Source organism: Mya arenaria, chromosome 11 (assembly GCF_026914265.1).
Source record: "Mya arenaria isolate MELC-2E11 chromosome 11, ASM2691426v1".
In the NCBI taxonomy this organism is placed as follows: Eukaryota; Metazoa; Mollusca; class Bivalvia; order Myida; family Myidae; genus Mya; species Mya arenaria.
This window is the reverse complement of record NC_069132.1, coordinates 35666168-35680921: the sequence shown is the minus strand read 5'-3', so window position 1 is coordinate 35680921 and position 14754 is coordinate 35666168. Positions and strand designations below refer to the sequence as shown.

General features: G+C 36.0%; 2 protein-coding genes across 2 annotated transcripts; both read left to right on the top strand.

The window, feature by feature from the left end:
* The first annotated feature begins 3066 nt into the window (after nt 1-3066).
* Nucleotides 3067-4917, top strand: LOC128209723 (ficolin-2-like). The gene has a single exon (XM_052913897.1). The coding sequence runs from the start codon at nt 3462-3464 to the stop codon at nt 3924-3926; it is 465 nt and encodes a 154-aa protein (XP_052769857.1). The 5' UTR covers nt 3067-3461; the 3' UTR covers nt 3927-4917.
* Nucleotides 4918-8513: 3596 nt separating this feature from the next.
* LOC128207794 (ryncolin-1-like) lies at nt 8514-11497 on the top strand. The gene has a single exon (XM_052910930.1). It carries the CDS (start codon nt 8600-8602, stop codon nt 9362-9364), a length of 765 nt encoding a protein of 254 aa, XP_052766890.1. The 5' UTR covers nt 8514-8599; the 3' UTR covers nt 9365-11497.
* Nucleotides 11498-14754: the final 3257 nt, after the last annotated feature.

The following is a 14754-nucleotide window of genomic DNA, read 5'->3' as shown; positions in this document are numbered from 1 at the left end:
TGATGTTAAAATGTATTTAAGATTATTTTTACTATTATAAGCTGAAATCCAGTTAGACCTACAGACTGCTCCTTAATACTATGAATGAATATAGCTTGTTGGAGGGTCTACGTGTTAATGCATCAAAAACCAAAGTTTTAATATTTAGCAATTCCAAAGCGGGACGAGATAAATTTGAATTTTATTATGACGATGAGAAGTTAGATATTGTTGATGCAAGGTGCTTTTCTCCTGATACGGACTTGTTCATATCTTAAGATCTGCTAGCATTTCACCTACATTTCGGTGCATAAACACGCCGTAAAGAACATTATAGCGAATGAAAATAGAGCTGTTATTTAGAGTACTTACGCTGATACACATCGAAACTTACAAACTATTCTTAAAAAAGAATTATGCACATATTGTATAAAAGTGGTGGCGCTTTTGCTCTAGTGATAGAGCTGTGGAGTAGTGGTGGCGCTGTCGATTATGATTTACGCTGAAAAGTGACATGATTTAAAGCCTTTGAATAGGAAAGCAATAGAGTGCCATTTTCCCATCTGTTGGGGGAAGTTTAAGGATATGCAAAATACCTCACAGAAAGTAAAACAATCCCGAAATCAGAATTGTGTGTGCCGGTGTATTGTACAATAAGACTGACCCTTTCAGACCCCAAGTCCTCGAAGTGACTCAGAAGCCTTATATGTCGCAAAGTTGGGGTAGGGGCGTAATAAGAATAGTATCTTTATTTCATAATAGTTCAGTACTTTATTGATAATTACATCGGTCATAAACTGTAACATCTTTGAAATTTGCTTAATCAGTGTTTTAGCTTTATAATGGATGAAATAAATATTGCCCATTTGAATGACGAAGTTTTCTGTGGAGTCCCTTTTCGTTTTAAAAAGCGTGTGGTCCAGGTCGTCTTTTGCTTATTGGAAAAGTAAAAAAAAATGGAATTGGCACGGGTTTTTTCCTTTTTATTAGAAACAAGCCATTTTACTTGAAAATCCCCATCTGCAATGTATAAGGCATAATAGTATATGTATGTTAAAACTATACAAAGTCAGCATTTTTTTATTGTTAGACACTAAACTTTGAATATATATATGTTAAGTAGCCGAAAAAGGATCCACTCCATTTAAAGGGTCTGTTTGAATTAGCACTTTAAATGTAAGTTTATTTTTGGTAACAAAAGAACAGCACTTCAAAAAAAGCGAGTGTTTTCAAGTTTGCCCACTCTGCCTGTGGACATGGTGGAGACAAGAATCTTTATACAAGCAATTAGTATATTCTTTTGGTTGACAAGCGTCGGCGCTGTTGTTAATTATAACGCAGTGCTTGAAGTTCACGATTCGTGCGGATAAAGTGTCGTAAAACCAAAGTACTGTACAGAACTGCCACGAGTCCAGAGTCAGTCGGGTATCTTGTCATTTTTCTCAAAAAAAAACGCGGATGTTTTTGGACGGTTTACATACTCAGAAATCGGTATGTTTAAGTCCGCTGCACGTAGATCGCGTAGTAATTAATTTAGCAGATAAACCTTATGACTTAATTCTTGGGAATCTTAATTATGTTTGCAATAAAACACTTCACTGGCAATCAATTTAAACTTAGATCAACACATACAAGCCTAAACACTACATTTACTTAATTATTTAATTCAAATATTTACGAACTACTTATATTGAAGTACCGGCATACATCCGAGGTTGTTTTCGAGAAAAATGGCCGAGGAGCTCCGAATGTTACACAATATATTCCGACTGTGCAATGCCGACAGGGTTTAAAGAGAGCTGCGGAATGGACGTTGTTGGCGGTGTTTGGACTGTGTTCCAGCGCCGTGTCTCGGAGATCTCGAACGAGAATTGAACGGGATATGGTAACCTAGCGCAGAATTGACCTGATGGCTACAAATTAAGACACTCGCTACGTTCGTTACGAAGAGTTTTCGGTGGGTGATATACGGAATACGGAGCGAGTACAACTTGTTTTTTCAATGGTTTCTCTGGAATTGCTCATGATGACACAGGGACGAGTTGTTCTACAGAGGATCGAGATAACGATAATAGTAAAAGCAGGAGCTGTGCTCAGACTTCAACAGCGGCTGGCGGTAAAACTGCCATGCCGCTAATCTGAACGGGGACTTTTAAAATACGGCCTTAACTGGAAAAAAATCTGTGAAAGCCGATTTGAAAATTAGGTGTAAAGGTTAACAATCAGGCAGTTAAAACGCCCCTCGGTTACATTTTCTCCCGCTACATTACAGGCAAAAGACAGAACCAACTTAATGCAAATTAATGCCATAAACCAATGCAAAATGTTGCGTTTCTTTTATGTCACACTTGTAGATCAAACAATATAAGCATTGTCGTTATACCAAGTAATTGTCATTGGTCTTCGTTATACCAAATAAAAGTCATTGTTTTTCGTTATACCAAATACTTGTCATTGTTTTTCGTTATACCAAATAATTATCATTGTTTTTCGTTATACCAAATAATGGTCATTGTAGTTGTTGTCCATGAACACTCGATCACGTATAATCACAGCCCTTAAGATGATCACCTGTCATCTGTGACATGAAATGAATAGAGAGGTTGAGAGTACCCATACAAGTAAAGATTGCAATTTGACATACACCTTTGTTTGCGACATCTTTTGTTCAAATATGTCGTTTTCCTCGTAATTTTGTAAATGTCATTACCGTTCACCTTTCTCAAACCTCATATCAATGTTACGAAGATCAGAACATTACCAGTAGCCTAGATGTGACTTTACGGTTTAACGTTGTACGAAGTGCACATACCAGAATGATGAAGTGTTCAAACACAGTTAACATGTACTCTATATGTACAAGTATACATGTACCAGTAACGTTTCTAGATCACTCTAATTACTTCTTGAACGTATGTGTGTAAACGGCACTTGTGTATCTTTAAATTATTATCACAAAACTTGAATGTACTCGACAAAAAATCTCCAAAGCACTTGAGTAGATTACCTTTTTGCACTTGTAAAACCTGTTTACGCTGGTATAAAAGCCATTGAAAAACACCCGTCATATTGTGAATAGTTCTCGAAAGCATCAACTAGGAAAAATTGATCATAATATTTTCTGATCGTACATATTGTTTTGTTTTTCTTAACTCATCATTATTTTACCAATTAAAACAGAAAGTGGACAATTCTTATTGTTTTAAAAGCTATTTTACAAACAAGTTCTTAAAAGTTTGTACACTGTGTGAACCCATGATGGGGTCAGGAGCATTTGTAAAAGCAACGTGTCTGTTCTTTTGGGCCACATACGTCGGTGCTGTTATCAATTATAACCCGGTGCTTAATGTGCAAGACTGCTGTGAGTTAACTGATATTAAACCGAAAGACTGCACAGAACTGCAAGACGCCAAGAGTCAGTCGGGTATCTACACAATATAACCCGACCGCGCAATGCCAAAAGGTTTAACGTTAGCTGCGATATGGACGTTGACGGTGGCGGGTGGACGGTGATCCAGAGCCGTGTCTCGGACAAAGACTTCTACAAGACGTGGAGCGAGTATCCAACGGGTTTTGGTGATCTAGCTTACAACTTCTGGCTCGGAAACCAAAATATTTCTATGATCACTTCGCAGGGCTGGTACGAACTCAGAATTGACCTGATGGCTACAAATGGAAGCATGCGCTACGCCAATTACGAAGTATTTTCGGTGGATGATGCACAAAGCGAGTACACTTTGTTTGTCGACGGTAACTCTGGAAATGCTAATGATGGTATGGCTCACCACAATGGAATGAAGTTTTCTACAAAGGATCGAGATAACGATAATAATACCGCTAATTGTGCTGAGTCGTACAAAGGTGCCAAGTGGTACAACGGTTGTCATGATTCTAATCTTAACGGAAACTTTGGAGACACGGAATTTGGTCAAGGCATTAACTGGTAACATTGGCTCGGGAATAAAGTTTCTCTTTTGAAAGCCGATATGAAAATAAGGCGTCAAATTTAATATTGACACAGTTTAAACGCCACAAGATTACAACATTTTCCCACTACATTACACGCAGAAGACATATAAATTCTGATTAAATTACCTCAAGAATGCGGAGAATCAGTGAGAAGTGTTTTGTTTTTTTCTATCATGAGCATACATGTTAAACAATTAATCTTACTCCAGTGTCACAGTTAATATATCATTTCCGAAATATACCTGAAAAAAGCTTTCGAGTAGTTGGATATAGATTTTATCTCTTTTCTTGTTTGTGAATTTTTTGTTTTTGGGTTCTATGTCTTTGGCGTTTACCTTGTGCCATTAAACGGGGATTATGTCTAAACCTTTGGCGTCTGAGCTTGTTTCTGTAGTTTTTCACATAGGTATTGTAACCTTTCATTTGCCTATTATATATTTTCATCTTAGAGAACAACTGACATTTTGTACGGTTCTCTGTTTTATATCCGAATGATTTTCTTCGACTTGAGTGTTATAATATCTAAGCTGTCGACTAGAATGTAAAGACCACATAATGTTTTTGCCATGACGCTACTTTGAACGGGGATTTAATGCGATACGGAACATGGTCAAGGCATAAACTTGGAATATTGACTATGGATTTTTATCTCTTTTGTTTGGGTTGATGTGAAAATTATGTGTACTATTTAATATTGACGCATCTTAAACGCACACGGTTGCAAAGCTATTTCCCAAAGCATTAAACACAGAAGACAAGGTATTAATTTAACAAGTGTTTTTGTTTCGTTGTAAGACAAGACCTTAAAGGAATTCGTTCAACATTTTTAAATTTTGTTAAAACACTTTTGCAGCAAAATAGAGCGTTTTGTGCAACATTTTTCAATAAACACGTAATGTCAACAATAAACTTATGATTTTGTTTTATCATTGTTACAAGCATATTTTTTCAAATATCACACGAAATAATTGTTTTCCATGCCTGATAAATCGTGAACGATTCCCTTTTAAAGACAACACTCTGGATTACAATGACCAATCAGTAAGAAAACTACTAACGCATACTTTAGATCATATGATAGGTTTTGTTTACACTTTGTATTAACTGAAAGAATAGAATATGCCTATAATCTACCATGAGACTACTTACTCTTTATTAACATTCATGACTTGTAAATTCATGTCAGCAAAAAATACAAAAACAATAACGTCAATCAAGAGTTGTGCAGCCTAGCTAAGTTATATCCATTTATGTAAATTACATTGTGAAGACAGCTTTAAACTATTATATATATGTAGATCGCTCATTGGCAAGATACCACCAGTATTGATGTCATTTTCTAGAAGCCAAAAGAAGATGCCCTTACTGGGGTTCGAACTCAAAGAACTTAGGTGGGGGCTATTTTACAAGTCACCTCGACTTATTAATTGTTTGAGTCACTAGATAATATCGGAAATGTTTAATCATCTATGGTTATGCATTAAAAATCGTAATAGAGAATGGTCAATATCGGTTTGTCTAAATTTATACAACTAAACGGCTTTTTTTGTGCAAAAGGAACGGAGGCATATAATACTCGCACTGTGCATCTGTTAGTCCGTCCGTCCGTCCGTCTGTCCGTCCGTTAAATCTTCACTTGTTCATCAGCATGAGATGGTGTACGGAACATTTGGGCTCTCCTCTCAGAGCTGAAGGTAACATTTAGACGTCGAGGAGCACTACAGGAATTTCTTTGTAATGGTATTAATTCTCGTCTCGGCTGCCACTACTGGATTTAGAAGGGGGCTTATGCGGAGCGCACTCCCTCTAAAACCGTCCAAGTTTAATTTGTATGTCAATATGGGAAAAAGGAACAAAATACGCTCATAAAGCACCATTGCCTACTACAAACTGAGTGAGTAACCCCAAAACCTCATGCAAATAGTGTATGCCATATTTTTCGGTTCTGAGGGAGGGCACATGTCAAAAAGTTGCGCTCCATCGTTACGCCCTTTCTAACGCCAATTACTAGATCTGCCCCTGGTTACAACAAGCTACATTTCAAACGGATTTGGTTAACAGATCGCACAGTTGTAGTACAGCGACGGACGGTGGGCCTCGCGTATCATTCTTGCTCTCGTCTCAAATGTCAAGGTAACACTTACAGGTCAACAAAGCCTATTAGGAATAGGGCCTGTTTTGAATTTCATAGTGATATATTTTGTCTTAGCTATAACTTACACTTTAAATTAGATTTCGACCAAACTTCAAAGAATTGTACAGTAACATAGGGTGTGCCAAACATAAGAGTTCGTTTTCTCACCTCAAAGATCTCCCACTTAGAGGTCAATGCAGCCTGATAGGGATTTCATAGTAATAATGTGCGTTTTTATCTCTGACTTCGTTATGCACCAGTCAATTGTAACCAGCCCCTCACCAGGTCCGGCGGTATACACTGGGTAGTCGAGGATATGGGCCGTGATTTTACCTACCAGCCGGCCGCGCAGTGCCTGTTGAATGCGGTGGTTTTGTCTTCGCACCAAAAATAGCGGGGAATGGGCTTTACATAGGGTCAGTGGGGTGTGGGGCATTCGGCGGGGATTTTACCAGCAGTTCGTCCCCGCAGGGCGGGGTTTTTATCCGGGCTTGGCTGGGCCGAAAGTCAAAGGCCCAGCTATTCCTCGGACCTGGGGGCCGTGGTTACAATTGACTGGTGCATTACTTACAATCAATCAGATTTCACTCTTTTGTCAAATTGGCCCCAGGTGACAAATAGGCAAATATCAAACATTTTTCAGTTGACGCCTTAATGATTTTATGATATATCCGGGATTTTCTTCATGTATTGATAACGTTAGTTTAATACTTATGCAAGATGTGTCTGTTGTCTTATGACGTTGTGTGCCCCTCGTTGAGTCTAGTTACCAAACTCATAGATAGGATTTTGGCTACCGCGTTCGTTTCTATAGTGTCTTCTGTGTTTAAATCTAAATCTTAACTGGCGCGTTCTTGCAGTATTTTAGAAGTTTTAGACGTTTTCAACAAAATAAATGTTCTTGAAATATTTTTGTCTGGTTTCCGGACGCTCCGACATAATCACATGTATACAAAACTATTCTGTATATTGTTCATAGTATTTAAAGGATCCGACTGACAAATACCTAGTTCTGGTAGCTCAATTTACTATGATGTTAAGTTTTGATGTCTGGTGACCAGATCCAATTTTGGATTCAAAATCGTGTTGGTTATATGAAACACGACTGGTGGCGAATGCACTAAATGACAAAATAAGATCAAACGTGAGCGTATAAATAGGGTAGTCATTAATGGGCAAACTGAATGCGTGTATGTTTTGTAATATAATATGCTTTGAATCATCTGAAACACTGTTATGTTTATGTCCACATAGGCCATGACCTTCTGGATATTGTGTAAGTAAATCCTAAAATATATTAAACTCATATTATTTTTGCTGCATGTAAAACCCTTTCAAAACATTTCGAAGCCGATGCTTGGAGCCGTTGAAAATCTTGCATTTTTCATTAAAGATCAAATGTCAATTTACATGTTTCAATTTGACCAATACTGCTGTAATTTGTACGTCCGAAAGACATCTTTTCAAGTGCGAATTTATACTTTATATAGAAATATTATTGAAACAAATTCGACTAAATTATAAATATTCAAACGGACTATGCAGTGATCCCATCTTTGTTAGGAACATGAATCGATTTGCTTGAAAAAAGGAAAATAAAGCATTGATTACAATAAATTATTATCAGACGTGAAAATCTACATTTCTAACAAAAAGAACCACTTGAAGTTATGCGAAACTGTTCCGACTTCCTTTATAAAACTAGTTATACCCTCTTGAATCGCCATACTTGTTTGAACTCGAAGTTTGGTATATTATTAACGCAACATTTATTTAAGATTTTTCAGGTGGTTGTTTGTCTTCCTGATTATATTGTTATTATACTGTACAAAGCAAAGCGAATGTTTGTTTTGCTGCTTCTTAATAGTATATTGTCATTTTATCCTGTTTAAGAAGCTGATACCAGTCTTCGCCAGTCTCGCGGCAAACCCGCCATACAGAGAAATCGCCATTGTTTTCACGCTAGAAACAATATAACAATAATGCTCGTTCAAAAGGGAATTGGTTGTCAGCAATAAATAAAAGCAAATGTTTCTTTTTATATTATTAGATCAACAGTACTAATTTAAAGAAAGAAGCAAATGCTTGTTTTTATATTTGCATATTTCGCCATTCATTTTAGTTCTGCCCATTTCAGGTTATTTAAGAAGCAGTTCAAATCTGGCGCTTTGAGGTACACCTTGCTACGGCATTCAAGAATATTTTAATGGTACAATAGTTTTATATTCGATCGGACAAAATTGTCTTCTTTAAGATTGAATGAACTGTTGCCTATGTTTACTCTGAGTCCTACTTTTAGAGAAATGGTACAGTGATGAAAAGATTAATTCGTCCATGCAAAACCATCAATTATCTTTAATCTTCATAATATTTTCCTGGTCGTTGAAACATGCTGATGAGGCAGCTAGATTTTATCATTCAAACGATAGCAAAATTGAGTCTCTATTGTGTGATCCTATTATTTGAAAACTATTTAACAGACGAGTGTTTACAATTTTGAACATTCTGTCTGGAGACATGATGGGGACAAGAAGCTTCATACGAGCAATTGGTCTGTTCTTTTGGTTAACAAGTGCCGGTGCTGATGTTAACTATAACGCAGTGTTCAACGTACAAGACTCGAGCGGGTCAACTCACTCACCTGACGTAAAGCCAAAGGACTGTACAGAACTGCATCAATTCCAGAAACAGTCGGGTATCTTCACAATATATCCCGACCGCGCAATGCCAAAAGGGTTTAATGTTAGCTGCGATATGGACATTGACGGCGGCGGGTGGACGGTGATACAGCGCCGTGTCACGGACACAGACTTCTACAAGACGTGGAATGAGTATCAAACGGGATTTGGTGACCTCGCAAAGAACTTCTGGCTCGGAAACCAAAAGATTTCTATCATAACTTCGCAAGGCTGGTACGAACTCAGAATTGACCTGATGGCTACAAATGGAGACACGCGATTCGCTAATTACGAAGTATTTTCGGTGGGTGATGCACAGAGCGAGTACACTTTGTTTGTCGACGGTTACTCTGGAAATGCTAATGATAGCATGCCTACCCATAACGGGGCGAAGTTTTCTACAAAGGATCGAGATAACGATAATAGAAGCGGAAACTGTGCTCAGTCATATAAAGGTGGATGGTGGTACAACGATTGTCATGAAGCTAATCTGAACGGAGATTTTGGAAATACGGAATTTGGTCAAGGCATAAACTGGTATCATTGGCTTGGGCATCGCGTCTCTCTTGCGAAAGCCGATATGAAAATAAGGCGTAAAATTTAATTTTTCATTCAGTTTAAACGCCACATAGTTAAAACGTTTTCCCAAAGCACAACATATAGAAGACAGAAAACTACAAAATAATGTACTTTTAGACTTCTTAGAACCAGTGAAAATGTTTCGTCTCGTTTATATTATACTTGCAGACAATAAAACAATTCCTTGAAGACACAGTCGGAGTCCTTCTCTGTGGTCAAAGTAAAAATAACGTAACCGGCATATTTCTGGAGACACGTTATGCTTTCGGGTAATAGGAATACATGTAGATCTTATTTTATTTTGTTTTACGAACATTTCTTTCATTGCATGCGTCTTTGTTGTACTCTCATTTTAACAAACTACCGATATTATGCAAGGCTCTGTTTTGTATCCTAATGGTGAACATTAATTAGCAATGTAACTTTTATACGTGAATATCTAATTTATATATGCATGATTATTTTTTCATTGTTGAATTGTTTCCAAAATGGACCATGTGACATTATCTATTCTTTTTGAAGTATTAGGGCTTTTAAATGGCGAGCACTCATTTGAGCCATAACATTTTTGTTATGTGTTCAAATTGTTCCAATGCGAATTCCGTTGTAGTGTCAGTCAGTGAATTAGTGGGAAATGGCCTTAAACGTTTGGTCATTAGCGGTGAGTATGGTCTCTTAGTGTTGCGGTGTTTATATATTAAGAACGTTTTCATGTATTATATCACAGAGTCAATCTCTAACTAATTTCACGATTTGATTTATGTCGTGTCAAAGATAGAGTCAATTCAAGATTATGTATTTAAATTATACTGGTGAAAAGCATTTCCTGAAATAGCGATTACGAGTTACAAGTAATGTCACAGATAGTTATTATCTATAATTGTTATATGAACAACTGGCCCATGCTTACACATTTACTTTATATTCATTTATATTCATTCATATGTTTGCAAATGCTTCACTTTTATCACAAAATTTAACATAGAATTTTTTCTTTCGATTACATTTGTTTTCCTTGTCCTTGATGTATTCTCAAACCCACCACGAAAATCGATCAACATTTTGTTAGGCGTATGTAAGTTATGGAAGCGTAAAGACGTCTTCAAAGTTCAAGTCATTTGAATTTCAAGAGAATGCATATTTTTAGCTCGACTACTCGAAGAATAGGTGGGCTATACTACTCGCCCCAGCGTCGGCGTCGGCGTCTGGTTAAAGTTTTAGCGCAAGTTTGGATTTTCACTTATAAGTCCAATACCCTTCATTCAATTGACTTAATACTTCACACAATTGTTCAGGACCATCACCCAATGAGGTTACATAACTCCATATTATCCTTAATACAAGTTATGGCCCATGATTAACTAAGGTTAAAGTTTAAGGTCAGGTTAAAGTTTAGGGAAAGTTGGGATTTTAATTAAAAAACAACTTCTATATCCTTCATTCAATGCACTTAATACTATTCAGAATTATTGACAACCATCTTACAACAAGGAACATAACTCCATTTTAGCCATAAATACAAATAATTGCCCTTGAATGTTTCTTTTTCTTTTAATTTCTTTTGAAAGGCACATTTCAATATTCCTAACCGCATTTTCATAAAGGGTAAACATTTTTTTTAATTTTTTTTTATTTCCTTTGAAAGGCACATTTTGATATTCCTCACCACATTTTCATAAAGGGAAAACAAGTTATTTGATGTTTGGGCGTGCTGGTGTTCGGGCAGCGTCAAAGCCACCATGGTTGATATACTGTGACCAAACATGATATATAAGAAGAGTTTATGGAGGTCTTCCATGGGATTGTGTTTGTGGCCATTAGGATCAAGGTCACTGCTGCAAAAATAGAAGAAATAGTTGAAACTGAATCTCTTCTGCCAATCATTTAACACCTGGTTTTGTCACATTGCGATTCTTGTTCACTTTTCAATTTGATTGTTTTATTGCTTTTGACAGGTACATATTACATCGTTATTGTATTCACTTCTAAGTCAAAGCGGCGTAGTCGAGCGCGCTGTCTTACGACGGCTCTTGTTGTTTTATGTAGGTCATCTAATGAGAAACTGGTTAAATGTTATTGATTTAATTTTCTTCAAAAATGGTGTTTTGTACATAGTAATTTGTAACAATTACAGAAAAATGAAATATGAATACTGTTATTTGTGTTATTATCAATAATAAATATATCCGACAATGAGGCTATATTCTAATAAGACATGTATACATGCATGTATAGCGAATAGGTGAAACTACCAAGTAGATTCGTTAGCAATTACCAATTCCAGTCAGTTTCATTGGCATAGAAACAAGTGCTGGTGTAAAAGACCTACATGTTTTACGAAAAGCCGTTAAACCTCCATGTCTCAGTATAATGCTCGTGAACTAATATTCTTGGTCAAGTTTAGTAAAACAAAACTATCCAATTTGTCTTTATGACAATTGATAAAGTAAGCATATGCACCATGGCATAACATACAAGTAAAGCCAAACGTCATGCCACGCGGTCAGCTGCATCCCTCAGATTTAAGAGTCGAGTCCTGCAAAACAAAGAACAGCTGACTCATAGATAGTACATTTTTAAAACAATAAGGTCTTCCTCGTTGTTTTTACCACTTATAAGACGTAACATATTTTATTACATAACTATTACGTATTTGACACAGTTCTGGATCAATCATTGAACTTATACCAATATAGAACTTATAATATATGCCAAAACTCACTCAATACGGAACAAAGTCGGCTAATACGAGTTTCTGCCGTTTTGATTGGTCGCGAAATACGGGATTAGGGGATTGGACCATTTTCATTAGCTGTCGAAACTCGCCCGTATATGAGAATGCTGTAAATTATTAAATTCGGCAGCCATTTTGTTTTTCATTTTACCGACTGTTCAAAAACTGTGTGCCTTCTGGCCCTTCGGGTTCAGTCCAATACTGCTTACCTCGTACAAATAACTCGGCCAATATAAAATTCCCCTTAATAATAGCATTATAATATAGGACAACTTTTCAAAATCTGGAACGACTTGGCAGACGTACCGACGGTCTTATTTTACACATGATCAATGAGAATACTTTTTTACGTTCGTCTGAAATGTTATAGAAAAAATATTCAGAAATTTTCGAGCACACAATAAGTCAACTGTCGCCGACAATGTGGACCTTATCGAAAATTGATATAACTATCAAAATATTATCTCTTTCTCCCATGCAAGATTTATCACAATTAATACAATATTGTTTTAATATACCAAAAAGGGTGAATAAATGTCGAAAACAATGGTTCTTATGAAGGATACCGAGTTTAATATGAAGGAAAAACGCCGAAACACGTTATTCATACCCAATGAGACGATAGTAGACCACAGTAAATATTTTAGCACTCACCAATATTTCTTTTCGTTTTCGACTATTAAGTACACGGTTACAACTTCTTATCAGTAATTAATATTTTCTATAATTGCATTATTTAGTTTGTAGAAAATTTATGTTTGTTATACATGTGTATGTAATGATTTTGAATAAGAGTGTCACTTTAAATTAAAAAAAAAATACGTATGTTGAAAGAAAGACATGATACAGGAAGATGACAGTGAACACGTTCTAAACTTATATTATTTACATGTTTAGTTTTGATCTTTTTGATAAATGGAGGTAAAAGTGTGTGGTTTACAACCGAAAATATTTCGACCTCTAAGATTTGTCAGCGATGCGAACAATTTGGTAAATTCTTAAGTGAAACTGTTCCTGTTTCATAAGGGTCTCACCATTCTTTCAGATCTGTATAGTGTTTTTTATCTTCCTGTTTATTTGGAAGCAACACAAAGCAAAGGGAAATTATTTACACTTTTGAATAAACAATATTGTAAAGGCAATACAACACTCAACGGATTTATAATTAGTTTTAGGGACATTTAACAATCCAAGTAAATAATTTGATATGATATGTAATACCATAGACCTGTTTCAGTTTATCTGTGAATTAGTTTCAGAAAAGTACTTTCATTCCTATTTCTGTCAATGTAAATTATTTCATTACTGGATAGTGACCACTTCGCTCGTACCAATTATTGGCCCACCCTGTAAATTCCTTATTTTGCAATTTCAATTCGACTGTTTTTACACAAACGATATTTTATGTTAAAATAAAGCTTTTAAGAAGAACTATAGTATTGTTTGCTCTGAAAATGAGCAGTCTATCAGCAACTGTTTCAAAATTGCAACATGTTTCATCATATTGTCACGCATCTGTGGATATTGTCATGCCTCTGTGGATATTGTCATGCCTCTGTGGATATTTTCATGCCTCTGTGGGCTTTTAAATCAAACAGTAGAATAGACGGTTTTATACGTTTTTTGCTCGAACTCTATCTCAATACCAAAATAGTGACTACAACAACAAGCCGGCGTCCACATATATAGGTATATGTCTTATCGCGACTGCTTATTAAATCGTAGTAGAAATTTCGCGAAGAACACTAGTGTGGGTGTATTTCCCAATTAATATGATTATAGGCAATATGTCTAATATGATTATAGTATTTTGTGCACACATAAAATTCTTACTGTCATTGTGCAACGAATATTTAATTTAGCAGTGCCTTATCAGTCTTGTTATAAAGATACAAGTTATGTTTCTACTATACTAGGCTATCTGTGAAATGTTTGAAGAATATTCCGTTCAGAAGTGTGTTGCTTTTAGTATGTCAAGAATTATATATCGATTTTTATACGTGCTGGCACAACTTCATGTTATCCACGTTTACCCTATATTTTTTCAAAGTATTCCGTCTTGTGAAAGACCTTTCTTCAATAGTTTGTTGATGCCTGAGAACAAAAAACAAACAAACAATATTTACCAATTCCGAATATGTTTTGTTTCGAAATAAGACAATACTATAAATAAAATGGCCAATGTAACTGTGTTTTAAGATTTTATTCTATATTTCTAGCGCAATTGATCATTTATGTTGTTTCGCATATTCAGTTTGTCAAGCCCGTACCATACTTAACTTAGTATGGTCACACACCTCGACATGTACAAAGGCATTCTATAAGTACGGAGAATGATCAGCACTTAACACGCAAAATATTCGTTGTCCATTTCAATAACTTTTCCTTTTTAATTTTATTTCGCAACGGAACCTAAAGCACGCCTGGATGTGACGTTGACAATAATTATGAGGCAATTGAAAGTCTTATTTCTCGTACGCTCATGATGCATGCCCGCTTTTGCACAAGTCTCTAATTCAGACGGCCACATAACTGTTAATTAGTCATTTTGTGACGTGACTTACAGCAGTATACATATATCGTGATCATGTACATTTTGTATATGATGACTTCTGGTCATTTCCTGTTTTCAGTAGTCAGCTATACATGAAGTCAGTAAAACAATAGCACAAGGAAGAATT